This window comes from Pseudopodoces humilis, chromosome 5 (genome assembly GCF_049639895.1).
Source record: "Pseudopodoces humilis isolate 2021_Gansu_Grassland_sample_001 chromosome 5, ASM4963989v1, whole genome shotgun sequence".
NCBI lineage: Eukaryota > Metazoa > Chordata > Aves > Passeriformes > Paridae > Pseudopodoces > Pseudopodoces humilis.
The window spans coordinates 51775529-51794018 of NC_142204.1; the positions used below are offsets into that span (position 1 = coordinate 51775529).

The window sequence follows — 18490 nt, forward strand, 5'->3', positions numbered from 1 at the left end:
TGGACAGTGGAGATGAGCCTTTTTTGCAGTTCTGGAAGCAACTTTTTAACAGGCAGAATTAAGTTTTCCAGTGTTTCCTTTTTTAATCTCAATTTTTGTATGTTCTGTCATTTCTGTCTCTCTGCTCTTTTTCTTTTCTCTGCTCCTCATGGAATTGCTGGCAGGCTAAACTACAGAAAAAATTTAATTAAAAATTATTCTTTCCCCCGCTTAACAGGACAGAATCCTCACAATTCATTTCACCATGATGAGAATTTTGTCACAGTCAGGCAAAGAGTATTACTTCAGGAGAAAGGAAGTTTTCAGCACTGGCTTTTCAAAGGACTCTGCTCCACTGACTTGTTGAAAATATCCAGGCTTCACAAAAATTGATTGCTCTGTCATTTGTCTCTAATCTAGCTACCATAATGCTGATAACTTTCATTCATTCTTCAGATAATGAAATATAAAAATTAGTATTGTGGTCCTGAGATTCTAACGTTTACCAGGCTCGAGGGATTACTTATTTAAAGGTGAAGGAGAAGGACAAACTTCTCCTGCAGGAAGAGTAAGGGATTAAATGTGTTTGACCTATTCAAAAAAACCTTTTGAATACAGGACTGTTTACAGAGTTTCTTCTAATTATTTTTCGGTTCATATACAATTAAAAAGCTAGAATTATTCATCTCAGCAAATTGTATAAGGAAACAATATGTATTAGGTGTCTAAGGATCTGATTGTCTTACAGTCAAGAAAAAACACAGTGAAAGAATTGAAGAAAATAAAATGATCTGAACATGTGGAATTATGAAAATTGTTCCTAACACTGAAACTAATAAGATAGTAGAGCAGATATTCAGGAAAGTTCATGGGAGTCCTACATAAAGCAAGGCCTGAGGACAAACTAAATGGTGATAGGACTCCTTACAGGTGATGATGACCCCTGGAGTCTGAACACACTGTGCTTCTGAGTGTGTCTAGGTGCAGCAATGGCAAAGCAGAGGTGATGTTTCTCTGTCTGAACAACAACAAGGCATGTGGATGTAAGCCTGAATGTGAGGAAGGACTTCTTTACTGTGCAGTGGCCATGGGCTGAAACAGGGAGGTAGCCCAGAGAGGTTGTAAAGTCTCCCTCACTGGAGATATCCCAGAACTGTCTGGACACAATCCTGTGCTGTGTGCTCTGGGAGTCATCACGCCTGTACCTGAGCAGGGAGGGTGGACCTGATGATCCACTGTGGTCCCTTCCAACCTGAACCATTCTGTGGTTCTGTGGGATATATAGATGCACAGATGGATAGTGAGGTAAATAGAACATTTCCTGTTGTTTGCTGAGCCTATGGTTCTATAGCAGCCTTTGGTTTGCCAAAAATTTCTGTTAAGTAGTCTACACATTTAACTGAAAGAATATAATTGAGGGAGTAGTTTTCAAGAAAACCTTGTTTTCAGTCCAAAATCAAGGAGTTTATGCAGCTACCTTATGACTACGTAGTTCTTAATAGGACTACAGCAGTATTGTGGGGTTTCTGCTCTGAAAATGGATTCCTTTTCAGCTCTCAAAATTAACTGTGTTAAAAAAAATGCCACATCATCTGAAAACATGAACAAGAGGAGATTATGAATTTGATACTTTATATTCTTACAATCTTGATGCAATCATTAGCCAAAATAGGATGTAATAATAAAATAAGAATAAAATAAGGATAAAATTTCAGTATTTGCCCATGATTTGAATATCAGAACCCTTGTCCTTCCCAGATGCTTTCTAGGAATACTGGATACAAATACCCCAGAGCAAAAGCAGAAAGAACTATAATTTTGTGAAGATCTATCAAGGCTTGCTCTGCTTTTCAAGAACTAGTTAAAAAAATCTGGGGGGGAGGACAGCAAAAAGATTGCATCAACCATGTTTCATCCCTTTCAAATACTTTAATGTTCTTTCATATTCAATCACAAACATGGATGTAACTTGCTACAGATTCCTTTGGCTTCTGGGAATAGATAGAAAAATTCCAGTAGCATTGAACTAAGCCATAATTTCCAAATGTTGCTGCCCCTTAAATGCAGTTATCATTGCATGGGCAAGGCACCTGACAGATTGTGTGGGCAGAGGAGGGAAGGGGGCACCACACTGTGCTGGCAGATCCCCAGTCTTTACAAAAAACAAGGGATGCCTAATAACTAAAAGAAATCAATGCCAATTTGTTCATAAATGGTTAGCAGAATAGTCATTACTTCACTGATTAAATAATCAGCTAACAGGTAAAATTCAAAAGTTAATGGAAACTTCATATTGTTTATATGCAAAATTACCTCCATTCTGTTTTCAAGCTGCAGTGTGTTCTGGTGAAGACCTGCCTTGCCTCTCAGAGCCTGTTGCCATGGAAGTGACTGAAATATCGCTATTTGAGCAATAGCCTCTATTTTCTAAACAAATAAGCAGCTTCCCTCTGCAGAGGGCTGTAAGTGGGCCTTGTGCTCCTCTCAGGTGCACATTGCACTTGCCAAATGCTTTTAAGCACAGAGCTCAGCTCTAAGCAAGCAGGTCACCTAACAGGGAGGACCAGTTAGAAGATGTTGCCTTGTGTGGGCAAAAGTTTCACACTTGACAGTATTTCCAAATCAGATCAGGTCTACCTTCACTTCGGCTGCTTACTGACAAAGAAGGTTCATTGCAAACATGGAGAAGTAGAGAAACAATGTAAATTTCAGCTCAGACCAAGCTTAAAGCCAGAAGCCCAGATGGATGGCATAGCCCCATGAACAAAAATGATGAAGCAAAAGAAGGCACAATATTCAAATGCCAAACCGCTTTTGCCTGTGATGGGAGCATGATAATACTTTGTCTGTTTGGAGAAGGCACAGCAGGACCAACACACTCCAGAGGAAGAAGAGGTAAATCTGTATAATCTTCACATTAACCCCTCAGGTTTTGGTGGAGAACAGATAATTTTATGCTCCTGGACAAACCATATGGCCTACACAACCAGTGTTATCTCAGGTATAAGCTGTAGCCTATACATGCTTATATATGTCAACATGCTGTAGCACGCCAGAAGAGAGGCTGTATTCTGACAAAAAGCTGCAGTTTTTACGTATACATGAACTATTTCCATTAATACATCAAGATTCTGAGACTCTTTCTGTGTCAGAAGCTTGTATTAGTATCCGGTATGAAATGACTACCACCACAGCACCACCTGTAGAGTGAAGATACAACGTTCCTTAAATGAAGTATCCAACAGGAAATCGTTTAACATTGGCCTTAGTGTTTACAGGGGAAAGATCCTCCTCCTCCCAAATGCATCAAAACAATAATAAATAATGTTAATAAAGAAATTATTTCACTTTGAACACAAATTGCAGGCATTATCTCCTCTGTTGCAACTGCCCTTCAGGGTCCAAAGTGCTGGAGCACAGATTCTATTGCAGATGAGCTGTGCTGCACTTTAAGACAGGATGCCCTATATATTGCACTATCAGAGAAGCACACAAGCTATAATTTTGATTATTATGTAACTTCCAGATACAACATAAAGAGCTTCTGGAATGAGTCCCATGGCAGAGCAGCTGAATCCAACCCTGGGTTTGTGACAGATGCACACAGTCCTGATTAGACAAGGGGCACATTTACTTAATGAGTAACATGCAATCTTACTGACGCTTTGAAGTGAAACCACCAGATAGCCAGATAAAAACAGTGACCCTGCTGAAGGAGACCCTCAGCTTTCTGATAAAGTAAGTTGGTAAAAGTAACTAGATCAAGTGTTAAGCAAGAGTTTCACAATAAACAGAAGACAGTAATTCATTAGACAAAAATCTATGTCTTTCTTAATTCTTAGACACCCATTTCAGAGAGAGTTTCAGATATTACAATTCAGAGAAGTCATCATTAATCTTTAACTCATTTACCCATTGCCAGAAGCATGCTTAGCCCAATAAACCCTTTCTGCCCCCTTGAACTTCAGAGTGCTATAAAAGCAATTATAGCAGAAATGGGTTCAAATTATGTCAAAACATGAAGGAACTACAAATTCCCTGACATATGCAGTAAAGAATTTTTTATGCTATTTAAGTGGGGGGGGGGGGGAACTGAGACAAAAACCTCACCATACTAATTTATCTCCATTTAGGTATCTATTAATCACTGTTAGACCACAGAAATTGGTAACAGTAAGCCATTAAGGTGTAAATGCTGATGTCAAAACTAATCAGTATACTGCCAAAATTCCTGTGAAAATCTAAATTAATAGAAACTGATGGAACTGGTCCACTCTTGCAGTGAAAGTAAATATCCATGAAAGCTCTACAAGCAAAAGCAGACTGTCTATTTTGGTATTTTAATACTAATTAGTTATAAAAAGGTAGATGAAACCTTAGATTTTTCTACTCAGAAGTTCAACTTTCTGTTTTAAGCACTCTGGGGTCCAATTCTGATGCTTCATGCAGGTGATAAGATAAACGGGATATAGCTGCACAGTACCCTCCTTACACTCCCTTTCAGCTACCCCAGAATTTCTGGAGGGCAGCCAAAGCAATGACTCCTGGCTTAGTTTGCAGACAGCCCCAAAGAGTGGCTCTGGGTGAGAAAGCTGAAGATTGAAACAATGTTCCCAGACATCCCAGCATCACACAGGTGTGCATACTTCTACTGAAAGTGGCTGTCTCTTTTGTTTTCAGTCTTGCTTTTCCAGGCAAGGAATCTGGAAACCACCCAGAAGGGAAAGGATTCTTGCTATTCAGGAAAAGATGATGATCTGTTCTGCCCTCCTCTTCCACATTTGTTTTTCCTCTTTTCCACTAAAGAGAACAGTTGAGACTTGTTGGGGGCCTGGGCCATCCCTATTTAGTTGCAGTCTGAAGATACAGAATGAGAGGTGTCCACAGCTGGATCTTGATGCTCTCTAGCTATCTTCTGCCATAGACAGCCTTTAGGGGTCTCCACAGCAGGATACAAAACAGAGCACTCCCAAACTTGCCCTGACACAGATTATTAGCTGAAGAGTGTCAAGGCATGTGGGGACAGAAAACACACTCCCTGAACTGGAGCTGGTCCTGCCTCTCAGGCTATCAGTAATGTTGATCCTGCCAAGGCACATGGCTATTTACATCCCTTATAGTTCCCCTTTTGACAGCTATAGTAAAGATCTTCCCCCAGTATTGCTTTAATACGTTAAGACATCGGTGTCTGCAGCTATCTGCTTTGCTCCTCTGCCAGGATCTTATTACTCAGCAGCAGGAATGGCAGACCCAGGCAAGAACCTGCACCTCTGCTACTTTAGTGCAAAATCTGATACATTACATCTTTGGTGGAACAAGAGAGTGCAGCAATGTGGTCTTAACAGGCAGCTGAGGCACAGATATACATGAATGAAAGGCAGGGTAGGAAGGGATAGCAATATCTTATATCATGCCAGTACACTTCAGTGAAAGATACCTGTTAAATAACTAAATTGATCACTCTGCTATCCATATGCATCCATATTTACCCAAAGTGAATAGGATACACAAAATTATAATTCAAACATTACATCAGAAAGTCCTTAACTTATCCACCTTCATAAATTACTTTTATGAAAGCATTTTTTAGAGTCCTTTTTTACATTACAAATATTATTATACTATTTAACGAAAGTTAGTTGCATATGAGATCCTGGTGACTGTACACCATTCATTTTATGTTACTTTTACACAACTAGTTAAAGAAATATTAAGAAAGACTAAAAATGGGTTTCTTAGTCTTCCACTGGAAACTTGCATTTCTCTCTGCAAAGCAGAAAATATACAATCATTCAGTAAACTATCTTCTATTATGGCAATAATGTATGACATAAAAAACAGTCTAAAATGAAGCTCAGCTATAATAATTCAAGAACATACCAGCTCCAGGGGTTATACAGAAATCCAGATAATCTGGAGCAGGGAACCTGTGTTTCCACAGGAGGTACACAAAAAGTTGTGGTGGAGAGAAGGAAGCCACTTCATTTGTGGGACATCAATAGCAGCTGATTTGCTCTTGGGCTCAGTCACTGTTGTAAGTCCTCTTTCCACCTACACAAGTAGGAAGATTAAGAAAGACAGTGGCCCACATTCTGGCCAGGAGAGACTACTTGTTTAGGGAACCACCCCTTGGAATATCTTTTTTTTTTTTTTTTTTTTTCCCTAGCCCCACCCCCTTGTACTTCAAACGTTTTTAAGCCTTTAGAAATCTGAGTTCTGAAGAAAATGTTCTTCTTTATTTTTGATAGGTAATCAACTAACCTGAGGGCAGAACCTTTATTAGCAAACTGAAGATCAGGGTTTTTTGGTTCAGTAGAAATGGTATTAGACACCATGGGATTTTTTGGCATTTGTTCAGACTGAAGACATTGTTTTAGTCTTGCTTTGGTTTCTTATTTCCCAATTTATTTAAACTGGCAATAAATTAATGTTCCATAAATCTGTTTAGCCCATAGTGGTAACTGCTAAATGGTACCACTGTCTTTATCTTGACCCACAAGATTCTCCCTCTTATTTTCTTCCCTTATCCTGTGAGGAGGAGGAGGAGGAAGGAGAGAGTAGTCAAGCGGGCATCTGGCAGCCAAGCAAGGTCAACCCATCACAGAATGCAAGATTAAAAATCAGCCTTCAGGAAAAGGAGTCCCCAGCCCCCCTTGTGTGCATTGTCTCTTTCTCTTGTTCAGTGCAACGATAAGATTGTCACTCTGCTTGCTCCGAAAATCATCACCACTACTGCTGTTTTTTGGTCACAGCAGCGACCAGTATCCAACATTCAGACTTTTTGTATCTTTGATAATCTTAGGAATTAGCTTTTCAAGGTCATTCCTTGTTTTCTGCCTCTATAGCTTCTCCTGTTTGACCTCAGGTTATGCTGAAATAATTACAGAACTCTTTAATGCCTGGGCACTGCCTAATAATTCAGCTGATTTAGATTTGCGTATAATTTATTAGTCACACAGAAAGAAAGGTGGAGCTAATTACTTCATTGAGTTTTCCCTTGCAGATGGAATAACCTGTTTTCCTTTATTGCCTACATAAAAATACTATTCTTGGACTATTTCTGTTATAATTCTGTGTCATTATAAGTCATTAATAGATTTCTGTATGATTTGTGAAATGAGCAGTTTCACAGGCAGAGAAAGCAACAGACCAGGACACAAATCAGGAGGTTCAGATTCTAGAGCCATCTCAGCTATCCCTTTCAACAAATTATTATTGCTGAATTTTGTGATGCAATACCCTATTTCTTCAGGACCTTTGTGTTTAATTTTGGGGTTTCTCTGGTTTTAATCTTGATTCTTCAGAGCTAAATTGGCTTTTTTTTGAGTTTTGCCATAGTTTTTGTAAGTTCCTGATTTTTTTTTTCCATAAAATTTAATTTATATATATGTCAATGAGAAACAAGCTTTTACTTTTCCAACTCATACTCTTACCTATCATCCCCTTCATCTTTACTATATATTTTTAAAATTGGTAGAGAAATGAGCTAGCACACACCAAACTCAGTACTTCTGATAAATTCAGCAAACTGTGGTAGAAGTCCTAAAGGCTCACACTTTTCCAGACAGAGCTAATATTCTGTCTGGAACAGCTCCCAAAACAGGCATGTTTTAACAAGTACTTTTATGATTAAGTTAAATTGTGAAATCAGAAGTAAGCAGAACTGGAGAGCTCCTGACAGGGTTTTAACTTTATTCAGAAATGGAAACAAACACAGACAGGTGCAAAATCCTCCTAGAATTTCCTGAGGCACGGTCCTATTTACAAAGGAAGCCAGTCCTGCTGAACTAAGTGATCAGTTGTCCTTGTCTCCAGCCACAGGGAGTGTGATGAGCAGCTGCAGGGGTTTCAGAGGACATGGGGACTCCATGGGGACTCCAGCAGCCCTCTGAGATGGGGTTTTGGATGTCTGTGTCTAGGTGTTGTCAGCAGGGGTGGCCTCTGTGAGCAGAGGCCTGAGCAGCAGGATGGGTGTTAGTCAGCCAGCCAGCCAAGGTGATCCCATCCCATGTGGGCAGGGTTCCTTTCCATGACAGACAGGCCATTGTCCCCAGAGCCCAGCCCACCTGGCCCACAGGACAGCTAGAGCTGTCGATTTCTTTCCCTGATGTGTTTTCCAGCACAGACATCACAAGGATAAGCCTGTGGTTTGATCTTTCCATTACAAGGATATCCCAAGTCACTATAGAAACAGGCTGTATGCCCCCACCAGTCCTACTTGCCAAGGCATGGTATCCTTGCTGCTAGAGAAGGTAGAAAGGAAAAGCTTTTCTCCATTAAAAATGCCTTCACCTTCACCTTGGAACACATCAAACAGCTCTTCTGAAAGAGGATTATCTTTTCCTCATGATACAGTCAATACAAGACTGTTTCCTCACCCTCTTCTCCGGAGTCCATCCTAGCCAAGCAGGAGAGGATATAAGCGTTCCCAGTGCTGTACTACAAGCAGGACACTGTGAGCCCACAGGTCCAAGAGCAGGCTGGACAAATTCATGGGCTATATCTATACCCAGAGTTATTAAATACAAAGGCAACACTTCTGGCTGAGGAAGCACCTGAGCTAAATGGTGGAGAATGGAGAACATCTGCAGGGAGCACTAACAGATGCTCACCGTACTCATACCACTGCTGGAGACAGAACCCTATGCTAGGTGGCCTGGTAAAGCTCTCCTTCAGTCCTTTTTATCACCGCTGTTGAACAAAATCTTTTCCAAATTTTACTGAAGCTAGATAAAAGTCCTAAGAAAGCTGTTTTCCATCAATCAAGTCCTTTGCACAGCCTTTCCCTCTTCTAGCAATAGTTACATGACTATTATGTCAATTTTCCATGTCACAATCATACAACTTGCTTTGAAGGGAGAATTAATAAAACAAGTCCAGTTGTCTCCTGGCAACTAATTTGTGCAAAGAAAATATGCCTAACACAGAAGTTCTGTGTAGATCAAATGCATTCTTTGAGGTTCTGAAAAGCATTTGGGAAAACTATAACAGCACAGGAGACACCTCTGCTGGTTATATGACATTTTCCTTTTGTTTTCCAGGTCAGGATTGAATGATTCAAAAGGAATAGCTTCAGACAGCATTTAATCTACTTTTTGGACTGCATAATAAAACTCCAAAAATGATGGATAGAAACTGTTGTCTGTCTAGTTAAATAATTGATTCTAACTGTCCTTCCTTTGTATCACTGTACTATGATGTAGATCAACATCAGAAGAGTTAGAATTTTTCTCATTTCATGAGTCTAATCTTGTCAAAATGATATTTTGTGGGGTTTTAACTGCTAATTGAGAATGCACAGTCATAAAAAAATTCCAGAAGAAAGAATAAAAGTCTTATTTTTACCATTTTACCATTGCTCTTTTACTATTTCCTAGTTCTACATAAAATTTAGCAATTCATTCCATAATCAGATTACCCCATTAGAAGATGTAGTGTTTCTATTAATTGCAGAAGAATACAGCACACTGTGTATGTTTTCAGGCTTCTAGAAACACCAAGATGACCACAAAATTCTCAGACTTAAACTGGACATTGGCACAGTGCTTCTAAGGATTTTATATAATATTATTTTTCCTTTTTTTTATGAACTTCATAACTTTTCCAAAGATGCCTGGAAAATGGAGGAGGCTAAGAAAACTACCTTATCTCTGTTTAAATGCTGTCTGCATTGGCACATTGAATCATAATAGGTTCTGAACCTGAAAATTTGCATTCATTGCTATGACACCAAATCTAATTTTGTGATCAGTTTGGCCACTGACTGACTTCCCATCAGCTGTCCATGGCCAAAGCAAACACAAGACAATGTTACTCAACATAATTCTCACAAGCATAAGATAACGTTAGATGGAAACTAAACCTTAATCTACCCATTCTCTTTTGTGATACCACATCTGAACAAAGTGATGAATTTTGAAAATAATTCCCAGGACCATTTATTTAGTGACTTATACTTTATTAGTTCTGTACATTTCTGTATGTTTTACTCAAGAGAAAAAAATTCAAACACAGTTAAAATTTCCTAAGACGTAGCATCATCATGAAACTAAAGAGTCTTTAGAGAACCAGAATTTTCAACATATAGTTTCTCATCAAATATTTTATCCTTTCCAATTATCTATGTTTTGGTATGTTTTCTTCGCCAATAAAAGTTAATCTGAGGAAGTTTTTAATAGTCTTTCTAATAGCCAGAGAAACTAATAACCTCTACAGTCTCACTTCAGAACCTCAACACAAAAAGCTGTTAACAAATGACCATAATAACAGACAGAATTTTTATTGTTGCCAAACATAAGGATCGTTTCTATATGTAGTTTAATTATCTGGTTTTCTCATGATATCCTTTTAAGTTAAATATATTATGAAGTAAAAAGATTATTAAAATCATAATGTTGCTGTGGCTTTTCCTGGTCTGATGTTTAAGTCAATCCATGGCTATTCTGTCTGAGGAACTGATAAAGCTGGACCTTTGGGATCATCAAATCTGCTGTTTGTTGTGAGCTGCATGATCATATGGATTCCATATGTCAGGATCCACAGTAAAATTATAGATGTCACCAAGCCCATCCAAATTCCAGGAGTGAAGAAACCTGTACAGTCACTTGCATAGGAAAACTGGTTGTCTATAATGTTGAAGCCTTGAATCTGAAAATGAGGAACGGTAGACAGATGAGTGTAATTAAGCATGGCACTTATTCTCAGGATATATGTTGTAATTACAAAAACCCACACCCTTTAACTATCAATTGTACTCTGCCCATTAAAAAAAAAGAGTGAAAACAAAATCCTCTGCAAAACAATATTCCAGATTTCCTTTTCACGCAGGAAATTAAAGATGTAGAATCCATTTCTTTGGTAAGAAGTAGGCTTCCCACTTCAGAAATTTGTATTGCTTTTAGAAGTAAAGTCCCAGCGGGGATGTGATCAGTATTCTGTATTCATATAATCAGTATATCGGTATTCACTGATCATCAGCACTATGACCACTTCAGAACCAGGAAACTCAAAGCACTCAAAGTCATGAGAGTTAAGGCTGCTCAGACCATGAGATTTGTTGAAATAGTCTGAGAGTTTTAGCTAATAGCTCCTTGACAAACAAAATTCCTAGAACCTATTTTAAAGCACATCTAATAAAGATGTCTTTTTTGGCTGAGTTTTAGTGAAAGTTCAAGGAGAAAAAAGTTGTGAAATCTTTATTCCTCCCTCCTTAGACATCAAAGGCTCAAAACAGAAGGAAAGGCTTGCTTTATTGAGGTATGGGATATGTGTTGTCTATTAACTTATAAAACCTATATAAACTTTTCCAGCAGTTAGAGAAGTTTGCAATATCTCTGATTTGGCTGAATTTGCAATGTCTGCCACTGACCGTTCTCCAACCATGTTATTTTCCTCAGAAAAATCAACAAATTTGGAGATATGTTCTATGACTAGATCCCAATTGTACAAAAATATCAACCAACTGAATGCCTTTGAGACCGCTAACTTTCTAGAAATTTTGTTCAAACCAATCAAAACTGTGAAGAAAGGGAAGACAATCTCCCCTCTACAAACATACACGTAATGGCATAATCAGTGGTTCCTTTAGAAGGAAGGGAACAAAACTGGTGGAAGAAGAGGAAGGAAAGAATTAATATGATCTCATTTTGATTCATTCTTAAATAATTTTAAAAAGAAAAATGAAGACTGGGGTTCTTATGCATTTACAAAATCTCTGAAATGGGTATGTAAGGAGAGCACCGAATATCATAAACCCACTGATAAAGAAATGACATGTTAAATATTACTATTTTCTATAAAATATTATCAAATAAAATTAAAAAAGGATTATTTTATTTAAGTCACTCGTCTCACCCAGCAATAACCAAGAAAGAAGATCAAGGATTTCTACTTTTATGTGTTCCCACACCATGATTATTCTATGATTTACAACAAAATAAATAGAAAGCCTGCATTTATTTGTGGTAATAAAAGAGTTTGTACTTCCCGGGAAAGTTTTGGTACAAACTGAATGAATCTACCATGCAACAAATACACCCATAAACACTCTGGGCTTGCATCCAGTCATGGCTCAGGTCCCTAAAGTTAATGTTTATCTAATATGTGTGTTATGAGCAATGTCTGTACCTTCCAGAATGGTGATTAATAAAACTACTATTATGTGAGGAACTAAAGGCTTTTTAGATAATTTGGAGGTGAAGAAAATTTTAGTAATTCAACCTTTTAGAAGAATCTTTCCAAGTCAAATCAGAGTAGCTAACTTGCAAAGACCGCCTGCTTTCACCAAAGGTACTCAGAATTTTGATTAAAGCAGGATTAGTGAAAATAAGCTCCAGGGCTGGACAACTATTTGCACGTTTTTAGAGAATACATTGCAAGAGCCTTTGCTTGTTAAGCCACTGCTTTGACTACAACTGAGAATGTGAATAGGAGTTGTGAATTGTAGCCTGAAAGACTTACTGACAATAAAAACAGACAGAAGGTGATGATTTATGTAATTTGTGTTCAAAAAAAATGGATTGGAATTCTGGAAAACAAAACACACTTCTTACTACATTTACAAGGACTCTCTAAAGTAATTAACAGGTATATTCAGTTTAGAAGGGCTTTGGCACTCCTGACTTAGAGCCAGAAATACTGAAATTAATTATTTCAATTCTAGTGGTCTTATATATTTTTAAACAGCACTCTTCTTATTGAACCATCTAGGTGAAAGATTCAATTGTACTTTCCTAAAATGATATGCCTACTTTTAGGAAGGAGATGAAGAATATGCCAGGTTATTTTTTTTTAAGCTTTATAATTTCTGTGGGGGTGTTAAATACCAGGCAGAAAATGGGAATCCTAGCAGCATACATAGAAAAGTAAAAAATACTTACATGTGGTTCTCTAATATTTATGAATGCTAAAGTCCTTTGTATACAGGCCTCTGTCCAGTGGAAATTTTAATTCTGGTGTTTAGACCAGTCATTTGTCTTGATTATACAAGTCTGTACTTCCTTTAAATATTTTTGAAGGCAGATTTCTCATCATATGGCCTTTGACCAAAACTTCAATTAAAATATGCTGGGTTTATGGCTCTTCAGTACACACCAAACTTCTAATTTTTGAACTTTGAGATATTTTAGCTGAAAAGAATATTCTTGATTTTGGAGTTTTTGGCAGTTTTTCATAGCTTTCAAAGTACTTCTGAACCACACACAGTAAAGAAAAGCAGTGCTTTTGGTGGCAGCCACCTCTTTAACTTCATTGACAAATATGAGATCCTCAAAAGGACAAAAGGTACCATGGTAGAACAACCATTCCTAGCAACAACAACCAACAAAACCAAAAGTTTTAGTGCTCTGTAGAGGTGTGGTGACACGGGAGTGGTGACATCCTAGGCTGTGAGCATGCCTAGCCAGCATCCCACAGAGCTTCTTTTAGATGGTAGTGAGTGAGGCAGCTCCAGAATTGAAGTAAAAGGCTACACGTGTTCAATTTTGTCTAGGAACAAGCTGTGCAAGGCTTTCATGTGCAGCTGCCATTGTCCCTCTATTACTGTGATTCAGCTTCCAGGACCCAGTGCCGCAGAGCGCGATTGTGCCAGTTTGATTGGCACTGGATCCTGGTTTCTAATTCATTGCATAACACTGACATGAAAATCACGCTCCTCAGTTTCAGCAACAACGTTTTGTGCTAGCTGCAACTACTGAGCACATCCCACATGCTTTTTCACCATGCAACAGAGTTTGGGGGCTTCTAAACCTTAGGCAATAACGAAGAGTGATACTGAGATCACCTTTCAGTATGTATCAGTGGAAGATACCTGGAAAAGTATGATCTGGGTCAGATAGACCTTGGAAATGAGCCCAGAATGGTGACCCTCTGTTTTCTCACACAACAGAAAAATATCAGTCCAGGAGCTTTGTGTTGTGTTGTGTGCCATGTTTAGGACTGGGTCAGAGAAAAAGCCCTTTCTCAAGAGGAGCTGGAGGTTCTGCTGTCTGAACAGTGAAAGCACCTGCTGTTCCAAATCAATAAGGAAGGTGAGAAACCACTACTTCTACTCTTGGTTAAGACCACAGTGAAAGGATGCCTACTAAGACTGTAGCCTGTTTAAGCTTTAAGAAGGCAGTAATATCAGTGCATATGGAAACAGAAGGAAAAGATAGGTGGCAAGTATACACTTCACAATTGCATAGGTCGTGTCTTTTCATATTTTAGTGATCTGAAAGCCTAACTCCAATGAGTTCACTAGGAAAAGTACAGTTGCGTGAACTCTGATATTTTCAGGTCTTACATAAAAATTACATCATAAGGAACCTTCACAACATTGGTATGTATTGCAACATTGTTGCTCAAAAAATGGTGAGACTTGACACTGGAATTTGTGGGAGATAAATCTAAGCATCAATGCCCTTTCTGTGAGATTTACATTACTTAAGCAGAAGTGTCAAGTCTGGAGTCAGATTATTGAGACTGATTTGTTATCAAAATTATAAATACAATTATATCAGCATTTGTATACAGCTCATGTTTGAAAAATAGAGTACAGTTTGGAATTGTTCCTATTATTTTTATGATCTCTTTCATCAAAGAGATCCCTTAGTGCAATATTGTTTTAAGATATAAACATTGTTATGCTTCTCTTAGGTCAAGAACAAAGCTCAAAGTAATAAAGGTGTAATCATCTATATGTCACATATGTAGTCTGAACTACTACTAAATATGCAGAAAAACTATGTGTCATTCAAAAAAATCAAGCTGCTTTCCTTCTGGATCATGCAAGAACTCGTACCATTCCTGACTGAAGTCCATGGCAAACCTCCCACTAAATCGAATTGCACCAGGCTTTGTTTCTATCTGCAGGCGTGCAGACAGTCACTGAAAACAGCAGCACCACTAAGCTGTATTTTCCTAGGTAAACAAAGCACCAAGAAATCAAATAAAAACAAAGTAAGCAGTATAAAGCCACCCACCTAAGGGGCCCCTGTTTCCAAGAGCAGCCCAATTCATTAAACAGGCATGAGGACTTAGTCATTCTTTGCCTGATTAAGTGCATTTGGTTTAATTGGGTTTTCTTTCTGTGGACAACTTCATAGTTTTGTTTTTCAAAGCTGTGCTTTCATGTTTTCCTTGTTCAGCAACTGGCATCTTTTTTACCCCTCTACTGAATAGCTCACCTAGGGGAACAGCTTTTCTTTTATGTTTTCCCCCAGGCTGGAATGAAAGTAAGGGCATTATGAATGTGTGTCATTCACCACCTACAATAGCAAGTAATAGTTCTTGGAGTTATCTATGAAATGGCAACCCATACTCACTTGCAGCTTGGAAATGAAAACATCCCAATTTTTTGCCTCATTGTTGGATGGAACCAGCCTTGCAGGATAGAGATTGCTTGTTCCCACCAGCTGACAATGAAATGAATACTCTGCAGGGGCAGAGATGCCAGAAACATTAAATTTAGCAAACTTTTCTCCATCTTGTACAATCTCAACTGAATTTAAAGTGGACCATTTTCTAGCCGAGACTTCATAGAACTTGTTGGTCATTAAAAACCTAGGAACACAACAGAGGACAAAAAGAAAAAGTCAAAAGGTTAGAAGGAAAAAATGAATATACATTTGATAAAGTACCAGTAGCAGATAAAGGTTCACTATTGCTGGCTGCAAACATCACATCTGATGGTGATATGGACTCCCATATCATTCAAGTTGTTCAGAAGGGAAGAGGTTCTGTGAATGTGTTTACTACTTAGAGTTTCACCTCACAAGCACAGCTTTCTATAGCTGTGGCAGGCAAGAAGCAAATGCAATTTCATTCTTCAAGGGCCTCTGCCACTGCTGTATTTCATCAGTTACCAACAGTTTATAATCAGTGAAGGGGAAGCTGAGAAAGTGTCAGTAAGACTGCAGTGGCTCTGAATAAACATTTGATGGGATTTTTGGAAAATTGCTTTTATGATGGGTACAGGCATGATAGCCAATCTAATTTATCATTGTGATTCTTTCTCGGCTCAAATGCCTAAATGGCAATTTCCTTTGCAAAGGTCTGAATTTGGTGTAGAAGACAGAGCTTTCTCTCACTGGTGGGTCAGGAGCAATTGCCAGGTCTAGTTTCACAATTGGAAGTAGGCTAGGTACAGAAAGGTATTTTCTTATTTAAAAAGCATCCATGTATGTGGGATATTGCAGCAGTTCATAATCATGAAATTTAAGTTACTACCAACGTACTCTGAACAGCTCCCAACAGAAATAACTGAGAACTTCCAGACATCCAGAAGTACATTCTGATCCTTTACAGATCAGGACAATGTGCTAATCTTTACCACTTTAATACAGTTACTTTTAGGCATAATCTATTTCATGAGGAAATTATAAACCTTTCTCCTCAGTGTACATTGTTTAATACTTTAACCCTACTTGGTCTATGCATGTGTATCTCTACAGAGTTTGCTGATGATTTCTTTTGATTATTGGTAACCATGAAATATGTAGAAGAGAAATCTATTTAGCAATAAATAATACTTGCTAAAAATGAAATATTCAAATCTGTCTATCCACAATGGCTAATACTGTATGTTGACTTTAAAATTTGAAGTAATAACTTAGATGCAATTATGATTGGTTTGAAAGAAGTATAGTCATCTTAAATGAGGCAAAATATAGACTATTTTATGTTCTGTAGGGTATATGTATACAGAGAGAATATTCTCTCTGTAGAATATTACTTGTTTGTTCAAATTAGTTACTCTCAATATTGTGTTATCCACACAGCACAGAATCTAACATTGCTTTTTAAAAAAAAATTTGTTAATAATCAGTGGCTCTTGATTCATATAAGTTCAGAAACCTGAAGAGTTTCAAAATGCTCAGAAGGAGTTCCAGAGCACAGTGTCACTGAAGTGAGAAGAGGCTTATGTTTTAAGCCTGAACAGTTCTATCCATAAAACATTGAGCTGAAAGCATCCGTGAAAAAAAAATAAAAAAAAATAATTCCATCCAGTCCACATTTACAAATATATATTGAAAATATTCTATTCTTACATAGTTACAAAATTAAAACCTTGATATTATTGCTAGAAGAAAGAAACCTTTTCCTGATGTACAGTACAATCTGAACAGAATTTCCATGGTGTCCCAGTTGCAATGCTATAGGCACTAGCTGAAAGCCATTATAAACACAGAGGAGCTTACTTAAATGTTTATGACAACTACAGAGGCTGGCTGTGGTCTGTACTTTTGCTGATAAGATGAGAAAAGGGGCAAAGAAGGAAATTCCTTGTAAACTGACCATATGAACAAAAGGTTTTATAAGGCCACATATGTGGTGAGTACAGTCTAAAATTACTTTGAAGGGAATGCTGTCTCTTCACATTACACCAAGGACTAAAATGTGTTACCTGAAGACTTATGAGAATTAACATTCTAGTTGGTTAACTAGTTGAGCACAGTTAACTTAGTAATAAAGGCAGTTATCCTCAGATTTTTACAAACAACAGTGAATAGCCTCCAACAAGCACACACTTAACTGGTAACAGATGTTACTATAGTTCATTAAATTACAAAAAAAAAGGCATTCAAAAAACAAAAAATCTAAAGAATTACTTCATTTAGTTTAACATTTTCTCAAATGAGTAGATAGCAAATAGAGCACATCATAGCAAATTAATGACACAGAGAAGAGACAGAACAAAGGTTTTATCTGCAGAACTGAAAGTACCTTGGCTTCTTAAGGAAATTCATGGTCATGTTAAACATTAGAAACAATTATGCACATTAGATACATTATGTACTTTATGTATGGTGGCACAAAAAATTCCTGGTCTTGGGCCAGGATCCCTTTGTGCCAGATAGCTGTATGAACTCTGAATGCCACCACCACTAATCAAGTCTCGTGTGGTTAATCATTACAAGCAGAGGTATTTCTGAAGCAGAAGATAGCTAGAATTACTGTTTCAAATATTCAGGGAGGAACACAACTGTTAAGCAAAAGACTTTAAAACATGTTTTTTTGGTTCAACTCTATTCTGTTCTATACATTGAGCAACAACAGGAGTCAAGTACGTATCAATGTAAGTGTGGAATACTAACGTTCAGCACTTCCATTCACTTTGACACTTTTTCCCAGAGAAAATGACAAGTGCTTGAACAGCTGGATCAGTTTATGAGAGAGCTGAGATGATGCTTCTTCCAGCAAAGTACTACTGCCCACTGCTCCCACTCCTGCTGCAGCAGTAGCTTACTTTCCTTACACTATCACAACAACACTACAACCACTCCCTTACAGCTCATCTCCCAGGGCAAGAGCAGGAGGATGAGTGAGACTGTAGCTCTTGCTAGAGAGAGGGAGAGGGAGGTGGCAGCTGTGTGTGTGCACAGGATGAAGCAGCAGTCACAGCTGTCAGTGGGAGGTGGGATGTGACCAGCTGCTCTGTACGTGGGCATAGACTGGTGTTGATAAGGGGAGCAGGCTCTGGATCCTGCTCATGCTGCTGAAGTTAGAACCTCTTTTATTGATGAATAAACTG

General features: G+C 38.1%; 1 protein-coding gene across 1 annotated transcript in view; it reads right to left on the reverse strand.

Moving 5' to 3' along the window:
- Positions 1-9916: 9916 nt before the first annotated feature.
- Positions 9917-18490, reverse strand: part of LOC102099134 (V-type proton ATPase subunit S1-like) — a 50330-nt gene continuing 41756 nt past the window's right edge. Inside the window, exons 9-10 of the mRNA XM_005519518.3 lie at positions 15282-15519; positions 9917-10626 (exon numbers count right to left, since the gene is read on the reverse strand). Coding sequence (XP_005519575.2) covers positions 10417-10626; positions 15282-15519 — 448 coding nt within the window. The 3' untranslated portion in view covers positions 9917-10416. The remainder of the gene's footprint in view (positions 10627-15281; positions 15520-18490) is intronic.